The following is a 24,975-nucleotide window of genomic DNA, read 5'->3' on the forward strand; positions in this document are numbered from 1 at the left end:
GCGGAGTTGTAGTCAGAGCGAGTGGTTCTGTTCCGACTCGGAGTCGGTTGATTTTTAAAAGCTGTAGTCGGAGTATGAGTCGAACGCCACCGAAAAGTCATCGACTCCACAGACTTACCAGGGCTGCAGAGTCGGAGTCAGAGTCGGAGTCTGTGTGAATCGACAGTTCTGCCCGAAGGAGTCGGAGTCGATATTTGGATACCGGAATCGGAGTTGGATCCAAAGTCACTGAAATTTCATCGACTATACGCAGCACTGGTTGGGTCCTTTTCATAGAGTGTCTTGAATCATGAATGACATATTGAGGGGCAATGACGCTAGCAATTCCGTTTAACTTCTCCATTAGACATAGATAGTACTTACGTTCGTTTTGTTCTTTGATCGGACAATTTGTTCGACTTAGGCCAAGTAAAGGCTCATGTGAAAAATAGCGAAAACGACACGTGCTGGCGAAGTCTCCAATAACTCCCTGTTTCACGATTTGATGAGGAAATAACATGGAACTGCTTATCTTATTACTGATCCTGCACATAAATCTATTAATTTCTTCGCTTTTACTGACAATAAAGACATAACCTTTTGAAAAAAAATTGCACAACAAGCCTGCTACTACACCACACTCCCGTGTGTCACAATGCTAATCAGCGGCGTTCACTCGGCTTGCTCCTAACTTACGATAATTCTCCCGCTAGATGGCAGGCCTGAGCTCAATGTCGCCAAAAACTGCGAAGACACCAATCCATTATTATCTCATCCATGCCTAAACCCATTGCTTTCATGAATATCCCAGACTCCCAGTCATTTCTTGAACGCTTAGCTAGAGCTGTTTGCCGTTATTTACCGCGGTTTCACTGCTGCGGAGCGTTGTGACTGGATATTTTCTCGCCAGATGGCAGTGTTGAACACGGTCATGTGGACCTGGAAATTGACGCCGAAACGCTAGAGAAGATGGCCTCCAGAGCCAGTGGCGACCTGCCCCAGGGCGCTGCGCTGCTCAACGGTGACCTGGCAGGTCAGTAACCGGTCGCAGGTCAACTTTTAATTTAAAACTGATCACTGGTGAGGAAAATTCACGTAGTTATTTCTTTTTTTCATTCAGCTAGGCTGCTGCTGGCAGTGATTGATCTGACTTTGTTTGCTCTGCCGCACAGACTCACCCCGGACGAAAGTGGAGGGGCCGTCTGACCTGACGTCCTCAGAGACTGGCGAGTCGACAGGGCAGACGACAGTCACCACCAAGTTATCGGAGCGGCCTGCGTCATCGGCGTCGCAGACGTCAGTCCAGCCAGGTCAGTGTCAAACTCGTGGAGTTCGCACGCGCTGCATAGATCACGATGCAGATGCACTATGCTGTGCCGTCGAACTTGGTTGTACTATTGTGCTAAATATTACGCAGGCTGTTGATAATTAGCCGCAAGATGCTTAAATTGCGTAGGTGACAAAGACCGAATGGTTGTGTCTTTGTCTTTTGTTTTTTATTTTGAGTTATTTTGAGCATATTTCTAGTCATAACTGGAGCGCTGACTGAGGCCGGTGTCGGCGACAGGTGAGGGCATGGATCCATCCCGACCGCCCTGTAAGAAGCAGAAGGCCTTGCGCCGGGAGCGCTGGCGGAAGAAGCACGGTGACGCGCCGCTGCCGGCCGCCGGTGGGTGCGGGGGCGGCGGCGGCGGCGGTGCGCCCATCCCGCTGGAGGAGCTACTCAAACCGCCCGAGGACGCCAAACACACGCTGGAGGTGGGAGGACTCAGCGCTGAACGTAGGAGGACATTAGCTTATCTATGGGACTTGGAGATTTCCACTAGCGTCCAACCAGCGTCTAACTAGTGAGCGGACGTCCAATTTGGCGTCTATCTTGGCGTCTAACTGTTGGACGGAGACTTCCAAGCTAGACGCGTCTAAAGTTACCAGTCGCCAGCTAGACGCAGCCGCCGTCCAGCTAGACGCGTGTAGCCGTGTTTACACTGCCGAATTTTGGCCACGACCCTGTCGCCGAATCACGTCGTGTAGGAAATCGGCGAACAGTTTACCGACAGAGCCCGATTTGCAGAAAACGGGTGGGGGCCCCCCTAATCGTGCGCGGGTCGAAGCTGATCCATGATTCGGTGAACATCGCGAATGAATGGCGAATCTGTTGCGAATAGTCGGCGATACCTTGGCAACAAGTCGACGCACGCAGCGACATGTCGGCGGTGACTCGGCGACTGTTTGGCGATCATGTTCGTTTTTTATAAATTCGGCGAACGGCCACGAAATTTTCATTTTTCATGAAATATTCGTGGCGGTCGTGACGAACCGTAAAAGTCGCGCGGTGGACACCGACTGGTCTGCGAAATGCCAGACCGTGGAAGAAAGATTCCGAATCGGTCCGCGACATAGGATGACTTGCATATTCGTGCACATTCGTGTACCAAAATTGGGCATTGTAACAAACGCAATATGAAAGTCTTCTCCCATAGGGTGAAGACTTCCAGACTTCCCCTATATCTTCAGGGAATGGATATGTTTTGCTAGCGCTCGTTTTATGATGGCACAATGCTGGATAGACTGTTGTGAGCACTCTTACTTTACTCAAATGTGCTATCGATATGGATGCTTGTAGATCATCAGCGTCACATTTCTATTGGTGCTAGAGACTTGCCGTAATTACTGTAGTCAATCATCTGTCATGTTACGCTCTTCGTTTGCTTAATTTGCAGCTGATGAACGTCAGGCATATGACCAGCTTGTTGCCAGCGAGAAGTGAAGAGATGTCTGTCTTTTTATTCCTCCTTCCCATAGAGATCTTATATACATGTATATAATCTTATATACATGTATATAAGATCTCTATGCTCCTTCCTTCCTCTTTGGCTGACCTCTGTGCCCGCTGGTCTCATCAGCTGCGGCTGGTGTCCACGGCTCCGTCCAACCGCGAGTTCGCCTCCACCAAGGCGGCCAGCTACCAGGTGTACAAGCAGTACCAGATGGCCGTCCACGGCGACACCGAGGACAAGTGCTGTATGCGCACCTTCGAGCGCTTCCTCTGCGCTACCCCTCTCAAGGTACGGTGATTAAGTGGCTGCTTTCCAGGTTGCGGTGACTGGTTGGACGTTTCAATAACATGCTGGCTGGTTGGACGAAGTAGGTGGGGCTTTGTTATCGCGGTGGGTGAAGATTATTTGCAATGATCATTTAATATATTAGACCAGAGCGGTAACACGGTCTGAGCTGTCCTTGAGCCTGAACAAGGGTTAGTGTTTATACGATAAATGTTAAGGCGTGTTTCTGGTCTCGGTGGTGCGAGGCTAGTCTCCTCTGTCACTGTTTCGTATTGCTGGCGACCGGCTGACCCCGTCTTACCCCGTGTCTGCCGGCACAGGGGGCACCACCGTACGGCGCCTACCACCACCAGTACTGGCTGGACGGGGAGCTGATCGCCGTCGGAGTCCTGGACGTGCTGCCCTCCTGCGTATCGTCCAAGTACTTTTACTACCTGCCCCGCTTCGGCTTCCTCTCGCTGGGAACGTACGGCAGCCTCAGGTAACGCCGGCGACGGCGACAGGGTGGTCCGTGCAGATAATACCTAGTGGTTATTAGACCCTAGCACAGCTCTCTGCTAGGATTAAGTCTTTTTATTTTAGGGAAATGTCTTCACTCTTTCACGTTTTCTCCGTTTTTTGCATTTTATTACTCTGAGAACGCCTTTGATTGGCTGATACTGATCACTTACGTAGCATGATTCTTCGTCAATCAAAATATGTACGGCTCGCGAGATTAAGCGGTAGGTTTTGCACTTTTACATTTCCGGTTATATCTCAGAAAGTAATCGATCTACGATGAAGCCATTTTACACGATCATGGCCGGCTTGTTACCCAACAAGTCAATGGCATCGTCAACACTTAAAAGCTTAAGACGACGAAGATATAGCCTGAAGTACACTAGATTTTCTAGGTGCAAAACCTACCGCTAAAACCCGCGAGACCTGTACCTCTTTGGACATACCTACGATAAATTTATTTCTCCGGGAGATCCTCTCCGGAATTAGCTTGCTCACTTTGCCTCTACTCCTGGCACTTTCTTACCATTTTTATCTCATTGTTCATGTTCTATTCATTTGTCTGCCTTTGTTGTTACTGGCTTGTTCCGCTCTGTATTTGTCTCGTTTCTCTTTCATTTCCGTGATGGTTTTGTCTCACTGTTGTTAATTTGCCCACATCGTTGGCATTTCCACATGCCGATATTTCCGTTTACCTGCCTCCCTCCCCATTGATCTCTCCCGTCTTCCTTCCCATCCGAAAATAACATCACCCTTCCCACGAATCGCTTCCACACCTCGTGGCCCTGTCTCCATGTCCTCCTCTCCCCCCCCCCCGCTACACACACCTGTATCCATTCTTCCCACTGCTGTTTCCTTCCCTGCCTGGCCTCGTCGCCCGGTCGCTGCCGCCCGGTGACGCGCCATCTCCGACCAGGGAGCTCGAGCTGACGCGCCAGCTGCAGCGCAGCCGACCAGAGCTGCGCTACTACTACATGGGCTACTACATTCACACGTGCCCCAAGATGCGCTACAAGGGCCGGATCGGCCCGTCCGATCTGCTCTGCCCGGAGACGTACACCTGGCACCCGCTGTCCGCCTGCGAGCCGCTGCTCGACAAACATAAGTACGCTCGGTTCGCGCCGGCCGGGCCGCCGCTGCCGGCGCCCGACCTGAGCGCGGCGCTGGTGCTGTACGACGGACAGCCGATGCGCTACCGGCGCTACCAGCAGCTGCGCGGCGCCAGCGACCAGCAGGAGATGGGCCAGTACCTGCGGCTCGTCGGACCAGCCGTCGCCTCGCAGACACTGGTGTTCAGGGAGTGAGGTGGGCGGCCGGGCGCGTGGTAAGTCTCCACGCCCCGCCTAGGGAAATACTGCAAGCGTGACACCCACTCCTGAATTTCAGATAAAAGGGTGGTCACAGACCGGCATCGGTGCATTAGTTATATTATCCCCCTCCCCCACTTCTCCAGTAAATGAGGGTGATTGGCCTCCCCTACAGATAATTCGTCATAACTCTAGAATGGAGCGATGAACGTGAACCTTCCTGTAACTTCTACATCAGCTATTAAACTGAATCTTCGCGTAATTTCTACATTAATTTCGCATTGTTATGGATGTTTTTTGCTTGGTTTTGTCTAAATTTTTCCAAGTTATTACTGATTCTAACATAGCTGTCCGTTTGCTAAAATTTATTATTTTTGTCCTCCGATGTAGACTTTGCATCAAGTCTGAAACATCTTCTGAAATGTCTTCACTTTTTTAATCGGCAACTGGTCAAATTTAATGGTATATTCAACACTGCGATCGCGACAGCCCCAATTGTAAAAAAAAATCGTTTCCATATGAGAAAGCTGCAAATTTTCATTCATATCGGACAATGGGGATATCCATATGCCCACAGTGTCCGTTCTTTGGATCTGCCAGTGCGTGTTCTCAAAAGTCATCTTTTATGAGTGTTTTTTTGTGTATCTCGGTTAGACCTTTCCAACGTTCTTTGCGTATCTCGCTACAATGCTTAGTTTTGGACATTATCTACGTCTCTCCTGAAACGTTAAACGTCTCTTCTGAAACACTGGCAGTCGGCTGAAGGGCTCAGCCAAGCGCGAGCCAACTTTTGATGCCACCGCAACTAGGTAGGTACCACTGACGACTGCCGGAAGCGCGTTAGTCTAATCGCGAGCTGTTTTCAAGGCAGGAATCGGGTTCACTGGCTGCGCAGTCCGGAACGTGCCGGTAGTTTTGTTTTGACACCTTGCGTTTTTGGTGTGGCATTCACGTGCCTGTGATGTTGTGATGCGTCTGCCGACGGGGTGCAGTGTTACGCGGCGGCTATACTGGCAGGAGGGGCTCAGCCAATAGGGGCCGCCTGGTGACTGATCTGAGTGCGACTGGCTGTGGCGGCAGCCTTACTTACAAATGATGTGCAGATATCTTATACTATCATGTGTGGGCTTTTTTCCCGATTTCTGTGCACCTAATATAGGTATACAGCCTTTATTTTATGAAGTCGCTCTGGTAATTAGATTAATGATTGTCTCGAAAAATTGAAACGCGTTCAACGCTATTCTTACGTCATTAGATATGTCCTGTGTGGCTTACAGTTTTGTGCTGTAGTAGTCTGATTGCTTTGTTGTATATTTCCGTATTTCTCATCAGACTATATTATCTGCCTTAGCAAGGCACACCTACTATTAGGTCTCCACCACCTTTCAGATTAACCTACGATACTAACTACTTACTGTCGGTGGGAGCCGGCTGTAGCGAGGCGCCGCTGTGCGTCTGCGCGTGTGTTTGTGTGTGTGCTGCGGTCAGTTGCCTGTCGCCCCGCCCTGGGCTAGTGGTCGGTGACGCCGCCTGTGATACGGACACTGCCTGCCGGCCGCGGTAGCGATCGCCGGGGATGGTCGGCCGGACAGGCGAATGCGGGTCGGTTGCTCAAGGCGGGACGGTCTTCTCAGGCGACGCAGAAATGATGTGAGCCGCGGCGCTTATGGCATGATACTGGCCAGGGGACAGCGACGGCTCTAGCGAAACCTTTGTGTTGCAGCTTGCTCTTGGACGGATTGATATTGTTACTGACCAGTTTTAACTTAGATATTCATTTTCATATTCGACGTCGCTTGCCTTCTCGGTTGTATTGATTCAAATACATCTTAAAACGTGGATGTTTGTAAAGGGAATATTTTCACCGGGGCTACATTGCAGCTTGTTTTGTTAAGCGGCGAATTCATACTGGACGTTTTATAGTTGCATGGATTTTTTTGTGAATGCCACTTTCCATGCATGTGAATATCGGTGTTATTTACAGAAAGCCGTATAAATGTTTCCGTATACGGCCGTATTCGACCTGGAATAAAACCAAGTGACTTGTTTTCGTTCGAATATGCTTTGCCACGTCAGTCAACATTTACAAGCGGGGTCATATATGCAGGGAAGCACGTGAATGCATATTGTTAAAATCAATCAGACGTCCACCCCAGAGCGGGATCTTCTCTGCAAATGTAACATCAATGACATCAATTGCATACCTATCGGTGCTAGAAGATATCAATGTTCAAAAGAGAACGACAACGACTGTAACGGTGTATTGTATATGTACACGCAAAATTCCAAAATGTTAGTGCATACGAGCTTGGCAAGCCGGCAAGCATGGCTAGTTATGCTCCCAGAATGATTATTTTCGAACATTTCGCTTGGCACTTTGCATGATGTTTCTGGGTCATGCGATATGTGATATTTGTGCTTTTGGTCGCCAGTGCTGCGTCTTTGCACGAGCAGTCTAGGAGTGTGGCCGTGCATTCCGAAAATTTTGAATTGAATTTTCCGTCTAAAAATCAGATGTTTAGTGACCACAATATAACGAAGACGACTGACGACAATGTAATGATACGAACAAAACGGAGCAATCGGAAAATATCCCTCCGTGAAGCAATGAAACTGGAGCGTAGGAAGGCAAAGCAACATAAAATGAAACGTTATCTGCGTAAGGAATTGCGAAAGGCCGAAAGAAATGCGTTAATACAGCAGAACGGCATGCTTGATGCGAAACGGCAATCAAGAGAAGACGATGTGATGACTTCCCATGAGGCTACTCAAGAAAGACAAAATGAACTGTTAGCAACAGTTGATGATCTACCCAAGCGAGCTACAACAGTTGAGATATCTGTCAAAGATCCCGGGATGTGCAAGGTGGATGGCGTAACAATGTGCAAGCATGGAGGGGAATGCATGTCCAGGGTAAGTAGCGCCGTTTTCAGCTGTAATTTGTCTGCTGTAGTGCTCACAATATTCATGTTTGCATCGTATATGAATTTGTTGAAAAGTTAGCAGTTTGCAAAGTGCTTCCCATTTTTACGTCGGTTTCATGATGTGTTCATCATGAACGTCAGTTTAAATACATTGGGCGCAGCCAGATTTCCTAGCTGTTCTTTTCCGTGTTCAAATTATCACGCGGCCTCACCAGCCCCTCCCCAGCCGTCTGACATCTGTCCCTCCTGTCGCCGACTGCTGGCCTCTATCTCCGGTCGCTCAGGACGAGGGCGGCGCGCCGGTGTTCTTCTGCGCCTGCCAGCCGGCCTGGGGCGGCGACTTCTGCCACGAGCGGCGCGACCCGTGCTCGGCCGGCCTGCTCGACTGCGGCTCCATGTTCCGCTGCCGGCGTGACGAGCGGAACCGGCTGGCCGGCTTTACGTGCGACTGCCACCGGCGGCTCGGCTGGGCGCGGCGGTCGGGTGAGTGGCGTTGAGTCGAAGCAGGGGAAGGGGTGTCTTATCTGTCTACCCTGGGGTTGTCGCATGGTAGGGAAGACTGGCATCAGGAGGGTAGGGTGCTAAACTTCATGAAAATCTACAAGGTTTGAAAATGCTGAGTGTCTGTCTGGTGTCATTCTGTCCCTCGTCGAGTGTTGGCTTACCATCACCCGTTTACAAGACCCCACCGCTGGTCTTTTCGGCAGAGTCTGATCCGCGCTGTATCCGAATCACCAACTGCTCGGAGGGTAACCCGTGTCAGAACGGAGGCACCTGTCATCAGGAGGAGGGCGGCTTCGTGTGCGTCTGCAGCGAGCGCAGCTCTGGAGACGTGAGTACCGAGTGGTCGCGAGCGTCCTTAAGTACTGAATAAACGCGGGTACTGTGATTGAGGATGCAACGTTGGACTTGCTCACTGCTCACATCGTGGCATTTGTCAGAGGAATTACGATGAGCATCCATAAAAAACGTAGAGCGTGTCATAGTGTAGTCTGCATTATAATTTATACAGTCACTGTCTGTCGATCACTCTGAATATTATCATTGCTGCCCGGACTCTAGGATACTGACCATGCTGGCTCCGCCCTGTGTTCAGCTACCACTCAAATAGACTGTGTGCATCCACTGCCGGCAGCTCTAACACTGCTGTGTCGCTACGCGTGTTCACTGCGAGCATCCACTGCCGGTAGCTCTGACATCCTCTGTGTTCCGACAGCTGTGCGAGCACCCGTTGCCGACGGCAGCCGAGGTGGCCGGCCCGGCCGTCTCCCGGATCGAGGCCCTGCTGCAGCGGTCGGGACAGCCGGCCGACACGGTCCCACAGCGGCGAGACGTTGACGATACACCGCCGCCCGGGGCCTCCCGGTCTGCCGGCTACCACAGCATGGTCTCCGCCAACTACGCCGTCCCTTCACCCAGGGAGGACACTGGAGCCGACCTGTGGGCCGACGACAGCGGTGCGGCGCCCACCGAGGACCTCTCGCCTCCCGACCCAGGCGATTACGGCTCAGTGATTGATATGAACCGCGTATCGGCCAGATACGGAGGGATTGTATCAGCCAAGTACGGCGTGCCCCCAGCGGAGAGTGATTACAACTCATTCCTGAGGAGGAGGGCTGCGGATGTGGCCTCCGCCGGCTGGCCGGTGTACGGATATTATAACTCCCCATGGGCCAGTCAGAGTGGAGCCGCCGCGGCCGGGCACTACCGTAACCCGTGGGAGGGGTACGGTGCCACCGCCAGCCGCCGGCGGCGCTCTCATGGCCGCAGAGATCGGCGGACGTCGGCACGCCGGCGGCAGCACGAGCGGTTTCTGGAGAGGCTGCTGCGAGACGTGGAGCCCCAGATCCGCCGGACGGCGCGAGACAGTGTCATCGAGCTGCCGCGAAGGTGACGCCGTCATGCGGAGCGCCTCATCGGATTGCTGGTATGTGCGCGGTGATGCGATGTCAGGGCGAGCTGCCATCACATAGATGATGAAATGAAACGAAGATATCATGCATAGCTTCGTTGCTATTGATGTGTGTGTGCTCTTAAAACTCGTTGTTGAATTACAAAGCAGACTTTGTTTGCGTGTGCCTTTAAAGTTGGTCACTCCTTTATTTAATTGACGTAAAATCTAGGGATAAAATGCGTAAGAAAAGAAACCCGGGTACAGTGCTGCTTCATATTTCGGTTCGAGTGTATTGACCGTTGAGTATGGGCGGCTGGTTACACACATGACTGAAGCTCGCCAGCCACACCGGACAGAGACGCAAGGACAGCCTCTCCCACGCCAGTCGTTGCAGCGCTGTCAGTCAGAGAGCGGCGGGGTCTCGTGCGCCGACGCCTTGGCGGCCGCCTGTCGGGCGCGTCGGCAGCACTCCTTGTATACGGCACCGATGTCCTGCATCAGCTCGGCCACCGTGTTCATCTGGTCGCCGGGCTCAGTGTACTCGATCACCTCCTCGTGCTCGAGAGCGCGCTCCCTGTGGTACCTCTGGCACAGCTGGTACAGGTTGTGGATGGCCATCTTCACCTGGCCCAGCTGCAGCGTCTGCTTGGCGGCCGTGTTCTTAATGCGCGTCCAGCTGTTCTCCCACGCGGCTACGTTGTTCTGCGCGCGCTCGTAGCGCAGGTGGAGCTCAGAGATGAGGTTGTTGAGGCGCAGCACGTTGGTGCTGAGGTGTTCGGAGGAGGCGATCAGACTGAGCGTTTCCTGGTCGAGTATCTGCGCGTCGTGCTGCTCCCGGTCCAACAGCTCCTTCTGCGTCGCCCACAACACGTCGCATCGGCTCAGCAGGTCGTTAATCTCTTCGTAGTCTGGATTGTAGGCGGTCGCCTTCAGAAGAAAGTCGCGGAATTTAGAGTTGCTGTTTACAGCTTTTTGCATTTCATCTTTTCTTTCCTCTAACTCCTTCAGTTCTTCCTTTAACGCGGCGATCTCAGAGTCCTTCTTGGCTTGGTATTCGCGCTCTTCCATTGATTTTCTCTCCCCTCTGTGTCGCTTTAAAGTGTTCTCTCGAAAGAACTTTTCGTACCTGAGCATCTCTTGTTTCAAGGCGTTTTCACGATCTGCAAGGGCCTCTCTGCCAGCCCTGATTTCTTTCATCTTTTCTTTAAACCATTCTTTGCGCATTTCCAATTCCTTATCAGTTTCCTCGACTTCATTTCTTTTGGCCAATATCTTCGTGGCAGCTGCTAGGTGACAATCTTCACGGCGTGGTCGCACTGCGATCTTATTTTCGAACTGGATTTTGAAATAGTCTTCCAAGTTTCTGTTCATAATGTCTGTTTTCTTCATTATGGCGTTTCCTTCGGCTTCTAAATTTTACTCTTTAGCTATTGGATGGTGACAAATCTTTGAAGAGTGACTTTCCCGATTTTTACTTTGCCCACCCAGCCCAATTCCGGAGTACCCTATTCGGAGATGTCTTCCTACAACATTTCGGAAGGTTTCGGGTTTCTGTCAAGTTTCTGTGTTGTGTCGTGTCTGAATTGGAAGTGCGATATGATAATATGCAAGGTGAAAAACGTGCTCTTCGGCTGAGGGATGCTGCATTTCCGATACCTGACACCAAATATACAACTTGTTAGCAAGGTACGAAGCGGAGTTGGTGCGAGACTTCGAGTCTGCCAGAGTCAACAATTCTGACCGAAATTGGTACGAAGCGGAGCGGAGTTGGTGCGAGACTTCGAGTCTACCAGAGTCAACAATTCTGACCGAAATTTGAGTCGTCAAAATCCTATTGACTTGACTGTCTCCTACACGGGAGTTGGAAAATTAGACTTTGGCCTAAGTCATGTCCGTTAAAGCTCTATAGTCGGATCAAGTTTTACCCCATTTTCGACGGGTCGTGTTATACGGTGCATATTGATTGGTATTGATTAATTAGCGTGGCCGGTCCGGTACAGCTCGGATGAAATGTGGAGTTTTTGCGGAGGGTCGCACTCACTACAATGGGGTTGGGAACTCGATTTTTTAAGAATGCATGAAAATGATCAAACTATTTTCACAGAATTTATGGTGCATACCATTGCCTCATAAAATCAATAAGCTGAGAGAAATGGGGGAAGAAAGATAGGAAACTTGTTTTGAAAAGTTCTTGAAAAAAGATGCTCTTGATGCTGTTACGTCACATGTCACCTTCTGCGGTTGACAAATAATGGCGCATCTGGCGCACCACAGTTTACATGCTATATCAATGGGTGAAAGATGTTGTTTGCTTCACTCTGCCATTCGCGCTGTTTTTAACTTTAAATTATGCTAAAACATTTACGGATGAAATGTTCAGTGTCAAAAATTGATGTGTCTGCCGTGTACTATATTCCCACTTAACATGAGCGCGTGATAAACATTTTATGTACCTCGAATTTTCAAATGATAAAGATGATGAATCGGAGGATGCTGAAAAGCAAAAGCTCATTCCAATATTTGGACTACTTTACGATTAAAATGTTTACATTCCTGTCATCTTATTGATCATTTATTTGTTCTTTTTATGAAAATAACTTAAGGCGTTGAGAACCGAGGTAATTTCTATCTACCGTGCCTTAACTTACCAGCAACAGCAATCTATCTACGCCCTACGGTGGCAAGGGAGACTGTGAAAGAAGCTTAAGATGGATTCTAAACAATTCTTTTGTGATATACTGAAGGGCAAAGTGCAGAGAAGAGCGTACAAGTCCTGTTTTGTGCCAGGCTGTTGCAGTAGCACTTATGAAACTCCGAAAACGATCTTCGTTCATGTCCCGAACAACATTACCCTGAGGAGATGATCGTCTGCAATAGCAGGAAGAGCTGATGCAAGTACTTTGAAATCCACTATCAAGTCGGTGCTATTGTTGTAATGATCACTGTGAGGTGAGATATTTTGTGCAAGGGCTGAGTGTAATGCCCAGGAAATGACCTCCATTCGCCCCCTGACCGGTCAGGGTTATAAAATTTGAGTGGATGGCGGTCCGTTTGGGGTTCAGATGTCAATTGTATTTTGTTACTGTCAAACAATACATGTTATGCTGGCAGCGAATGTGTGTAACGTCGTTTTTCGAAGCAGAAGTTAGATCTGTAACGGCAGAGTGCTTGCTGGTCTCATCGTAAGTATTGTAAGTGTTGTAAGCAAATGCATTGTCAATATTGTAAGTACCTATTGTGAGCATTGATGTATGGTAGATATCACCTCACATGATCTCGGCTCAGATAACCCTCTCCGGTGTCCCTGTCAGTAAATGGCACCTGGATCATTACAGATAAGATAATTTGTCATAATTCTTAAAGAATTGGGTGGTTTTGACTCGTTTACTCGAGGTGCAGGTCGCATTTCAATACTTTTCCATAGGCTTGCAATGTAAAGGTCACGACTCTGACCTAACCTCAGGTCACAGATCAAAAATTCTGAGATATACAAACGACACATACTGCAGGTAGGTACTGTTTTGAAGACTTGATGAGAGGAAATAACTTCGTGAAAAACTCAAGCTCTGACGTGTTTGCAAACTTTTCTGAGGTGGGGTCAACAAACCCGCTCTGGTTACCTGACCTGACCTGACCCGGCATTTTTTTTTTTTTTTTTTTTGCTGAGATGTGCGCAATGAGCATTTAGGAAAAGTCACCAAATATGAGCTGAATGTCTCGCGGCGTTTGGCAATTGTACAAGAAAATCCTGAAAGGTCTCCCCGTCCGAAATAGGGTTAATGTGTATATGAAGAGTTGCAGATGCCAAACATACCCAGATCTAAGACTGCAGTTCCCAGCGCCGCTGCAACGTTTTTAAAACAAACATACATAGGACATACAAACATGTACATAGGATACATAGGATACATAGGATGACAGGCGAATAACCGCTCACGCAAGGAGCGGAGCTCCGCCCCGTCCAAAGTGGCCAACAAAGCAGAGACAGAGGCAGCATCACATCTTCCATCAAAGAACTGGTTTCTGGCTTGGAAGATGAGCTCCATCTTTGCATCCGAGTCGGTGCTGTCAGGAATCAGCTGGTCTAATGGAGTGAGAGTAGTGAGACGACTAGCTATTGTATCAGAGCTGCCTGGTCTTCGTAGCATTTGCACCGATTCTTCTCGATCGGACTCTGAATTCTGTTCCTCCTGCGTATTACTTGAGGCATTGCTATGTAGCTAAGTCTTTGGCAGAGTTTCATTATCCATGCTTTGCAAACAGTGCCATAACAACACAGTTAATTAATCACCAAGCTTCTTTGCAAGTTCCAATACAGTTGAATCGCACGCGATTTGAGTGCAAAAATCAAGAAAAGTGCCAACTTGTTCCCGTAAAATATTTTGAATATTGACCTAAAAAATGAGTAATTTCCAGATAAAATAACAGCGAAATCAGTTTTCGCTTGCCAATAAAACTCACAGATATTGAAGCTCCATTATTAAAGGAACATTTTAGTATATGCCATTCTTGATAAAACTTCTTAGCCACGCAATACCAGCGCAAAATAAAGAGACACTGAAAACACGACCAATCACTCCGATTTACCATAGGAAAATACATAGAAAATGTATGTCTCAACTGCGCCAAATATACAGACAGTTATATACCTACATGTGACGTCATGATTAGCCCGACCAATCAGAAGCAAGTTGTTTTCAGCCACAGATAATTAATTTCTGAACTAACTAGGCATTTTTTTAACAAAGTGATTTTAAATTAAATCATTAAAAATTCTGAGCTTTTTTATTTTACCAAAACATACAGAGCATGCAGATAGGTCCCAACCCTATTCCGTGGTCCGTGGACCCACTGACTATGAGCACTCGGAACCCTATATACGAGTATGTAGGTGAGGTGAGCACCGAAACCTTTTGAGCCCTCTGAGACCGTTTGGAGTTTGGAGGTTTTCTCACGGTATCATGAGGCCCCGAGGCCGTTGTTGAGACTGGGACTGACCTCTCACCGAAAGAGAAGCCTCTGAAATGAATGTTAGGTGTGTAACATGGAACCCAATTTCCCCATAAATTTAGGACTTCTGCTAGCCGGCCTCCGCGACTTTTATAGCGAGCTGCCGCCCTTAACTGACGCTGTCACTCGTGGAGCTCTCGCATCCTGTAGAGGACCTGTAAACACTTAACACGCATTCCAGAGCTTCACATCAATGCCATGGCTATCTTTGGAAAGTGCTAGTAAAAATGCTCAGGCACATGGGTGTAGGAGCGCCAAAAATATTGGTGAAGGATGCCACCTGAACCTTATGAAAAGGGACAAGACCGTGCCAACCAACACGCACAGTGCAAGCGGGGGGGGGGGGGGCGAATTTCGCCAACCCCTTGTTTTTCGCAGATATCTTACGCCCGTATCATCCCATTAACGTCAAATTTTCAATGCCTGCCTAAAACTGAATTGTGCATCTTGCCATGACAGCAAGATGTAAATCAGGGCCTCGGCTAAGGAATTTTGACTACTGGGGCAAATGGTCAAAGTGTGTTAACCTGCGCCCTGCTGGGAGGGGGGGGGGGGTTTGAACACCCTCCCCCCCCCTGCGGTTTTTCGCGGATATCTGACAAACGGCGGCACCATATCATCTATCAATTTTATGCATTTTGTGAAAATTTCAGACCAGGGTCCTTCAAGGTCAGGTCACCAGGTCGCTACAAGTGACCTCACCTCATAAACACATCATAAAATGTTTCAATGTATGCCATAGCTACACCAAGTGACGGATCGCTTTGAAGCTTTCAGCAATTGATAAGTGCAACAGTATGTACAAAATTCGGAATTTTCATATCGGTGACCTTAGGTCGGGTCAATTTTGCGACCTCTCTAGGTATTATAAGTCAATGGGAGAAAATTCAAAACCGTCTTTTTCGGACGAAAGTCATTCTAAACACTCTCAAACACTAAATTACAAGTAACTTTGACACACTGAACATGAAAATGGCACCCGTGACCCCTGTTTATGCCCCTAGGGTCATCTCAGGTCACGAATGGTAGGGTACGGTGCCTAATTAGCGACCCTTTCCGATTTGCGACCCACCTCCCTACAGAAAAACTGGCAGGAGAAAACGGGATAAAGCATCGTCAAAAGGTCAGCCATACTTTGTTATCAAATTAAATTATTTTCCGGTCGTCGATGTTTCTGGTGGGACGTTTCAGGTGAGTTTAAGTAAAAATGGCGAGTTTCTTATCCAAAATGTGTGTGTTTGGGCCCTCTCTGATGAAAAGCGATGCACATTAGGATGATGCACCTTTTTTGTTCTGAATCGACATTCCTTTTTTGATTGATTACCGTTTTCCCATAGTGAATCGCTCAACTGTGCACAGCATGGCGGTTAAAAATATGTCGCAACTCATATTTCCTATTTGCGCCTGGCATGGTCGCAAATAGCTCAAGAAGGGAAAGAAAGGGGAAAAGAGAGAAATGAAAACGAGGTGTTGCTGAAGCTTGCAATGTGTGGCAGGGGATGCCAAATGTCGTCACCGACTGCAGGGGTGCCGAATTCAGCGCGGACCTCGAATATCATACAAGATAGCCTGCAAAATTTGGGTTTCCGCCTTCTTTTCGCCTTCGGTGGATCACGTGATCAGTTTTTACTTACGTAAATGTGTTGGATAAACGTTCCTGTTCGAGTTATTGAGTGCTTTGCGTATAGGTTACCTTTTGAGATCATATTTCATCTTTTCAGGCGTCGCATTTTTTGCCATTTTTAATATGGGGAAACCCATAGATTAGCGACCCTCCCCGGTCGCTAATCGGGAAGAGTTCCCTATTAGCGTTTTTTGCAATGGTTTGCCAAAATGCTCATTACAAATAAGTTAGTAAATATTGGGACAGAAAATGACTATATTTTAATAGAAAAATGAACGATCTCTCCGAAAATCAAGCCAGTCACACAGTGGCACCCACAGAGCGTGAGCAATGACAGTTCAAATTAAGGGGGTCGCTAATTAGGCACCTTACCCTATCTAACAGTTTTTTTTGCGACTAACTTTTGAAAGAGGCATGCTAGAGCGATGAAAACGCCTTATATATGTTCAGCTCGACGATACAGATCCACTAATATGCAACATGACAATGTCCGGTCAGGTCATGACCTTGACCTCAGGTCGAATTTTCAAGTTGACCTTTCAAGGTCAAGTTATAGTTCATTCGATGCGTCTTGACGAGAGGAACTCGATGCCGGTAAAAGTAAGCTCGTACGAGGCTTGAGTCAAAAGTTATTGCAGAAAACTGTTTCCGAAAAAAATCGGCTATTTTTGCAGTTTTGCCCCCTGCAGGCAAAACCGTTGACGTTAGGTCAAATCTGAGAGAATCACTCAGAAAGGGCGTTAATAGGGCTATCGAATGCGCTTTTCCGTGGCGCTGTAGCTCTATTGGTTCCCGAGCTATGCGTTGGCTTCTTGGAAATTGTCGACATTCGACCTGGAAATCGGCGAAATTTTGCCTTCAATGACATCTGGTGACCTGACCTTTGACCTGACCAAAAAAGTGACCGAAGTGGTTTCGTCATTATTGTTGGCGCTCTTTCGAACGCCGCCTTCTGCGTATCGCTACGTGGCCCAGGAGCCGAGTTAGAAGGGGGGGGGGTGTTCAAACACCCCCCCCCAGCAGGGCGTGGAAATCCAGGACCCCCAGCCGGGCGCGGGTTAAAGGAAAAGTGCCACCTTCGTGAAATATGAAGATATCGTTGCTTTTCATTTTGACATTATTATTTTTCATGTTCTTTTTAAATCTGGTGCCAGAAGTGCATAATTCGCAAAAAAAGTATGTCAAACTATTTAACATATTGGTACTATGTAGTTGTGCTCTCTACCGCACCTTCTGTATGATGTCATAGCGATGACATCACACTCAAGCCAATCAGCCTTCAGAAGACAGTCTCGTCGGCTTGTGTCAGATTAGCTGATTGGTTAAAGCTGAGCTGATTGGAGCTGATTGGTTAAAAACCAAAGCCTCGCCGCGGGTGGCTGTATTACAGGATAAGAACGCATTCCTGGGATAAGGACGCATTCCTGGCATATTTTCTTTTAAAATTGCCGATACCTACAAATGGAGGCCGAAATCGGCCGTAAGGTGAGACACTCTCGGGGTTTTCGGACACGGGCTACAAGATGGCCATCTCAGTTTCAAACCCCATGTTAAAGGTGGCCCTTTTCCTTTAAAAAACAGACATTTGATCAACCGTCGAATCCAGTAGTTCTAAGCATAGGTAGGTGAAGACCCTCCCTTGCATTGTCCAAGATTGGTGAAGGATCCTTCACCAATCTGAAACTTTGGTGAAAGGTATCCTTCACCAAAGAGATACGTTGCTACACCTATGCTCAGGCATGACAAAGAGTGTCAGTATCTAGTCATATCATAGTTTTTCTAGCTTGAACAGGAATGCCCGAAGTCTGAGCTGGAGTTGGAGTCGAAAGCCGGAGTCTGATTCAGAATCCTGAGTCTGAGTCATCGAAAAAGCGTCACATCTGGCAGTGGATCGCCGGCCGTCTCCCAAGCGGCGCGTAACGGCCGCCGCGCCACCGCTCTGGCAGGGTGTTTGACTTTATACCCCTGTTGTTAGAAAAGTTGTGGACCGATTTACTTGATTCTTGCATGACAAGATCCGCCATTCAATTCTTAGCAGGTAACGAAAATTTGACGTCAATTGCACGGTCCGCTGCCCGTATTGCGGTACTGCCATCTATTGACAAGGCTAGATGACTAATAAAGCCATGCGGCTATTTCCACTGCCGACACACCATGGCTATTATGCTTTCGGTTTGGTGATTTTTAGCAATGGCCAAGGTGCTAGCTATTCATACAGGATATTTTTTGCGATTATGTTGTTTTCGCTATGAGTGTGTGAACGTACACGAATGAATTTATCACTTAATACAATTTTGAAAATAACTAGGCACAATGCGAGTTCCCGCGAAAAGAAATTAGTAGTCAATAGTTGAATTATGCGGTAGAGATTGTCGCATATGCGCAGTTTCTGGCGAAGTAAAATAAGTGCTGGACCTGCTGGAGACCTAAGTAGGATAAGATGATAAGCAAATAATAATATTGCTTGTAGCTGGCGGTACCGGTACCTACCTAGTTTCTTACTGAAAAATAAATTTGACCGGTAAGCATTAGTCTCAATATTGCAAGTGCTGCAAGGCCAGCTGATGGCGTTTATTGAAACTTGTTTGAAAAGAGTGTTGGTGTGGTCAAAAAACGAAGCCAATTGCAATATCCCAACTTAACTAATCAAACCTAATCAGTTTTGCTATTTTTCGCCAGATCATGCTCTTTTAATAGGTACTTAATTTAAACATACACTATTGTGTGTGCCATGCTGTGCTATACTAGCTTGTGTGCCTGCGTTGGACCAGGATTTTCTTGCTTGCGGTCGGGGGTTAATTCCTCAATATCAGCTTGTGCATTTTCCGGAATTTTGTGAACTATTGTTTGCTTAATTAGGCATGAAAACTAGTGTTATGCCAGCAGCTTTGCATTTTTGCCACATGTTTGCTACTTAACATGTTGATATTATAATATAAGGGTAATCAAATATGAAAAAATCAAAATAATACTTGCTAAATATACAACTTGGATTCACGTGGTGCACCACTAATTGTGCCAACAAATGTTATCTCACACAAGCACGTAGCTTCTGCATAAAAAAGAAACAATTTCAGTGCTTACTGCTCTGACGTTGAACTTTGAAGTCTATACCAATACATGCCTGCTAATTATCCTGACAATCATAACTCCAACATTTCCAGGAACAGGACATCTGACAATTTCCTTGACTCAATGTTTGTGACCCACATTGACATTGTAGCTGAATCAGTGCAGTTCCTATTCGTGGAAGTTCTTTGTCTACCTACCAATTTCATGCCATATCTGATAAAATATAAGCCATAGGATGCATGTAATTTTATTGAGGATATTGATAGCCTATCTTGTTCTTAATTCAATATTCAATAATGGTAATTTAATTCAATATATGTGATTTCAGTTTGAATATTATCAGAAAATCATCAATCATCTCAATATCAATCTAATCTGTTTCAGTTAAAAATTCTCCTAATTTGATTCATACAAAGTTATTCATAAGTTGTTAAGATTTTTGAAGTTGTCTTTAATGCCAGTAGTAATGTCTAGTTCTTGATTTATATTCCAATCAAGATTCAGAATTTGACTCAACTTGAAAGATTGAAAGAGAAAAAAAATATCTAGGATAAAATATTCACTGTCATAAATGATACAAAGCAGGGATGCGGAGCCGTGGAAATTTCAGACGGCTCCGGCTCCGGCTCCGGCTCCGGCTCCGGCTCCGGCTCCGGGTGAAATGTTATGGCGGCTCCGGCTCCGGCCCGAGTAAAATGGTCCGGCTCCGGCGGCTCCGACTCCGGCGGCTCCGGCTCCGACTCAGTACATCTCCTATGCAATCAATTAAATACGGGTGGAAGAAAAATTGGATTGGTACACGTAGCTTCTGTATTTGCATAACAACTAACAACTAAGGCTATTTTTCTCAACAGCACATGCAATCAGCGAACAGGGTATATAAGCACGTGGCGAAATGTTATGACTATACGGCCGCGTTACTCTTTGCCATGACCGGCTCACCGCGTCCCCGCGCAAACGCACCTCGGAGAGAACTGGCAGAACAAAGGACTAGAAAGCATTGGAAAGTACATTGGAAACGCAGTCGCCGCGAATCGGAGTTCACTGAACCATCGTAAGCTGACACCCGTCTCGGCTGCATTGGGGGTGGGGGTGGGGTAGGGTGGGGTGGGAAGAGACGGTGTTGGGAGTCGCAGTCCACTGCACTGGCTTCAAAACAATGGCCGTCACCTGATGACCGGTCCTCATGTTCTGGGGATGCAGTAGACGTGGGGGGGGGGGGGAGGAGCAGACAGGAAGTTGATTGCGTACTGTGGGATGCTGGGGATATTCGGCTTTTTCATTCACTTGATGGCCCATGACGTACTATTGGTCTCAAGATAAGGGCCCAGGCGACCTGTAGTTTTGATGCGGTGAATACCCTTACCCTCGCCATAACTCGGGCCGAGTGCACCCCTCCTATCAGCCAGCGCCACCCCCACTCGAGTTGTGGCGAGGGTGAGGGTATTCACCGCATCAAAACTACAGGTCGCCTGGGCCCTTATCTTGAGACCAATAGTACCATATGTTTTACTGCCTTATACTGTCAAACCGAACTACGTAGGTCAATTATTTTTTTCCTCTTCAAAAAATAAAAAGGAGCCGGAGTCGCCCCCTTTTTTGGCGGCTCCGGCTCCGGCTCCGGCTCCGGGCTATATTGTTTCACGGCTCCGGCTCCGGCTCCGGGCAAAATATGCCGGCTCCGGCGGCTCCGGCTCCGACTCCGGCTCCGGCTCCGCATCCCTGAATTACAAAGTTAACTTCCCTTACTAGTTTAGAGAAGTCGAGGAAAGCTAGGATGAATGAGAAGCTGACAGGTGTCTGGACTTGAGCAAAAAGTGGAAGATCTAAGATAAAAAATGCATACATCACACTCATTTCACTCTTTTTTCCTGCTTTTTTCCAGGTTCAGCTTCAATATCAGCTTGGAATACCTGTAAAAGACTGCTCTGCCATACCTATAAAAGACTGCTCTAAAACGTTTACCAGTCTATTGGCTATCACAATGACTGAAGAAAAGAAGAAACCTCAGTCATATGCTGGTATACCAGAGGCTCAGTTCCTGGAGGATGTTGACAGCTTTATGAAGGAACAGGGCCCCGAAGTCACAGTGGAGATGATCCTCAAGAGACTTGAGGAGCAGCATCAGAAATACAAGTTTATGGAACTGAACCTTATGTCGAGGCGGAAGCGGCTGAAGTCACAAATCCCTGACATTGAGGGCTCACTGAAGATTGTCAAACAAATGCAGGAGCAGAAGGGCAAGGAGGGTGTCATTTCGTCTCACTTCCTGCTGTCGGACCAGGTGTACGCCAAGGCCGAGTCGACGCCGTCGGAGACCGTCTGCCTCTGGCTGGGCGCCAACGTGATGCTCGAGTACTCGCTCGACGACGCCAACAAGCTGCTCTCCGACAACCTCAGCAACGCCTCCAAGAACCTGGGCCAGGTGGAGCACGACCTGGACTTCCTGCGTGACCAGTTCACCACCGTCGAGGTGAACATGGCGCGCGTCTATAACTGGGACGTGAAGAAGCGACAGGCGGCCAAGGCGGCCGGCGCGACGCTATGATGAGGGTGGGGTGCGATGTTGAACTGCGCGATCCGGTGATTCACTGTTGTTCATTTGCTTTGCGTTCACTCAACCTCTGGCGACATTTGCCTTGTGCAGTGATATGTGCAAGTCTTTGACTAGTTTATTAACACAGATGTCTGCCATTGCCTTACAGATAGGTATTTGCTTTTCTCGGCGGTTTCGAATATGTGCAACCTATGTGTTAAAATAAATAAATGCTGCTAATGATTATATTAAATCGTACGTTTTGAAGTTAGGTACTGTGCAGATCTTGGAAAAATGATAATGTAATTTGTGATGGAGCGATTTCCTTAAATTATTGTAGCAAATTCGATGCCGTTATTACCTATGAGTATTCACTCATTATCACATCAGCTCAGTGTGTGTTCACCTCAGACGCAACACTCCACCGTGCCTTGTATTTTGGCGTATCACAGACATTTTACTAACCCTAGCAGTACTTGGCGTCCTGTGTGTTGGCGAGGATCCAGTCGAGGGCGGCCGTCACCCTGGCGTACACGCCGGCCGAAAGGGGTCGGGCGCAACCGAGTCCCCAGCTGGTGACCCCGAGCAGCGCCTGGCGGCCCTCGTCGTCCACACTGACCGTCAGCGGGCCGCCCGAGTCGCCGTGGCACGTGTCGCGGCCGCCGGACCACACGCTGCCGGCCGCGCACACCGTGCTGCCCGTGACGGGCACCGGACTGTTGAGGATGCGGCAGAGCGCCGCCGGCACCTGCTGCAGGGTGACGCTGTGCGGCCGGTCAGTGCGCGGACCGCCCACCCGCTGGGCGCCCCAGCCGGCGGCCGTGACTGTGGCCCGTCGGTAGCGGCCCCGCTCGGGCAGACAGACGGGCGCGATGCGGTTGTCTGGCGTCGGCAGGCTGAGCGGTGTCTCCAGGCGCACCAGGCCCACGTCGAAGCCGAGGAAGAGCGGCCCGAACAGCGGGTGCCGGCGCACCGCGGACGCGTTCAGACGCACGTCGGCGCCCGAGTCGCGGCGCAGCTCGTGCTTGCCGAGGACGACCTGGAGGTTGCGCGGCCGCCGGCGGAGCAGGCAGTGCGCCGCCGTCAGCACGTAGCGGTCGTTGATGAGTGAGCCGCCGCAGAATGGCCGGTGGTGGCCGGGCTCGACGAGCGCCGCCAGCCACGGGAACTGGTGGCGGCCCGCCGGGGCGCCGCCGGCCACCCGCGTGGTCGGCACGGGGTTAGTGCGGCCGCAGCACCGGCTCCTGGCGGCCAGACCAGGGATCGGTCGACCCCAGCGTGTGTGCTCCGCCGACGTCCGATGGCGTAGGAAGTGCGGCTTTGGCCACAGCGGTGACTCGCGCAGCTTCACCGTCAGCGAGTACGCTGACATGGTATTCCTGTGATGGGTGGTGTTTGATCTAGCAGCGGTCGAAGGCTGGTTGCAAAATGCAAGCAGCAATGCCAAGCAGGCTCTCAAACGTCTCATGGCTGGCGCACAACACGGTAACGCGGCACCTCACGAGACAAACACAACCGCCTCTCGATTGTTAAAGTTACGGAGTCGAAGCTACGCGACCGAAATCGATCACGATCGTTAATCGTAAATGATCTACACTGTTGTCGTCACCAGCAGCAACACCATGGGGCGCGGAACGATCCGGATCGCCGATTAAAGAGGCCCGCAGGACGGTGATGGCTTTGTGATGACTCTACACAAAAAGTGGTCCTGCCATGTGAGCGACCGATGACCTCCACATTCCACGTTGCCGCTGGCATAGGTGTAGCAACGTATCTCTTTGGTGAAGGATACCTTTCACCAAAGTTTTAGATTGGTGAAGGATCCTTCACCAATCTTGAGCAATGCAGGTGAGGGTCTTCACCAATGCTGAAACGACTGGGTTCGACGGTCGATCTAATGTTAAAAAGAAAAGAAAAGCAATGCCGAATGGGATGAACAAAAAGGCTAAAACGGTAACAGGTACCCAATTACCCCATCCTTTCAGTTATGAAGCGTCATGCCCACCTTTTTCACAATTCACGCCATTTAATAAATGATAGGTAATATACCAGTAAAACGCCTTTTGGGCGAAGAACGAGCGAGCGAGATAGTGAGCCCTGCACGTGCGGAAGGGCGAGAGGGTACTTCCAACGGGCATGTGCAAAGCACCCTTCTAACCGGTCGCTAGCGGTGTGCCAAATTTGAACGCAAGTCGGCCCAGCCGTTCCTGAGATCTGGAAGCGGCATTCTGCACGTGCGCACGTGCAAACGGGGTCCAAAATGACTTTTGCACGGCACCCTACTAACCGGTCCCCAACCGTGTACCAAATTTGAGCGCAATCGGCCCAGCCGTTCTCGAGATCTGGAAACGCCCCCTGCACGTGCGCACGTGCAGTTAGCACCCTAACCGCAACACATGGGAATGCGTTGCCTGGTGGGTGCTTACTTGTATGCCAAGTTTCAGCGAAATCGCCCCAGTAATTATCGAGTTACTGAAATGGGAACAAATTTGGCACCTCTTCTTTTTGTATTTTGCACGTGCAGTGGGGGTCACTCACATAGATCAAGAGTATCCGACCTTTGGTAGAACGGATGCAGCTACCCTATAGAAATTACCGCAAGACAATCGCTCAAGCCGCTGCTGAGATATGGGCCTCTCAAAATCATTACTTTTGCCAAACTGCTTGAACACCCTTGACTTTTCACGTGGTACGTGCCACGACGGTCACTGAGATGTATCAAAAGTAGTCAATTACGGGGTAGAAGGGATGGGGCTACCCAGCAAAAAAGACCGCAAGCCAATCGGTCCAGCGGTTGCTGAGATATAAGCCTCTCAAAAGCGTTACAGGCCGGGCCGGGCCGGGCCGCTCTTACTGAGATTTTTCCCTTATATTGAAAAGACTTCGCTTCGCTCGCTGCGCTCGCTCGCTCGTAAATACTGAACGAGGTCGGTGTAAATAAATTTTCAAGACCCAGGTCCTTACTGAATTTTTGAACGAGGCCGAAGGCCGAGTTCAAAAATCAGTAAGGACTGAGGTCTTGACAATTTATCACCGGCCGAGTTTGGTATGTATTTTCCCATACCTGCT

At 48.9% G+C, this 24,975-nt stretch overlaps 4 protein-coding genes across 7 annotated transcripts in view; 2 read left to right on the plus strand and 2 right to left on the minus strand.

Annotated features, from left to right (window-relative positions):
- LOC122365908 (arginyl-tRNA--protein transferase 1-like) overlaps positions 1-22,159 on the plus strand; it is a 41,879-nt gene extending 19,720 nt beyond the window's left edge. For 3 of the 4 annotated variants that reach the window (XM_043337546.1, XM_043337537.1, XM_043337528.1), the window contains exons 5-11: positions 890-1,012; positions 1,152-1,289; positions 1,547-1,737; positions 2,883-3,044; positions 3,362-3,522; positions 4,456-4,863; positions 21,256-22,159. In XM_043337546.1, the coding sequence (XP_043193481.1) occupies positions 890-1,012; positions 1,152-1,289; positions 1,547-1,737; positions 2,883-3,044; positions 3,362-3,522; positions 4,456-4,843 (1,163 nt within the window). In that variant the 3' untranslated portion in view covers positions 4,844-4,863; positions 21,256-22,159. Of the gene's footprint in view, positions 1-889; positions 1,013-1,151; positions 1,290-1,546; positions 1,738-2,882; positions 3,045-3,361; positions 3,523-4,455; positions 4,864-6,995; positions 7,760-8,054; positions 8,254-8,477; positions 8,603-8,986; positions 9,698-21,255 lie in introns of those variants that run through there. The other variant, XM_043337555.1, reaches the window with a different exon arrangement.
- Positions 9,929-11,711, minus strand: LOC122365930 (coiled-coil domain-containing protein 42 homolog). The gene is made up of 2 exons (XM_043337582.1): positions 11,663-11,711; positions 9,929-11,187 (listed from the first exon to the last, which is right to left on the minus strand). The coding sequence occupies exon 2, from the start codon at positions 11,051-11,053 to the stop codon at positions 10,064-10,066; it is 990 nt and encodes a 329-aa protein (XP_043193517.1). The 5' UTR covers positions 11,054-11,187; positions 11,663-11,711; the 3' UTR covers positions 9,929-10,063.
- On the plus strand, positions 21,355-21,918 carry LOC122366550 (prefoldin subunit 3-like). Its single transcript, XM_043338933.1, has one exon. The coding sequence runs from the start codon at positions 21,355-21,357 to the stop codon at positions 21,916-21,918; it is 564 nt and encodes a 187-aa protein (XP_043194868.1).
- LOC122365925 (trypsin-1-like) lies at positions 22,147-23,655 on the minus strand. Its single transcript, XM_043337571.1, has one exon. It carries the CDS (start codon positions 23,372-23,374, stop codon positions 22,373-22,375), a length of 1,002 nt encoding a protein of 333 aa, XP_043193506.1. The 5' UTR covers positions 23,375-23,655; the 3' UTR covers positions 22,147-22,372.
- Positions 23,656-24,975: the final 1,320 nt, after the last annotated feature.

The sequence above is a fragment of the Amphibalanus amphitrite genome, unplaced genomic scaffold (assembly GCF_019059575.1).
Source record: "Amphibalanus amphitrite isolate SeventyFive unplaced genomic scaffold, NRLGWU_Aamphi_draft 000029F_arrow, whole genome shotgun sequence".
Taxonomy (NCBI): Eukaryota; Metazoa; Arthropoda; class Thecostraca; order Balanomorpha; family Balanidae; genus Amphibalanus; species Amphibalanus amphitrite.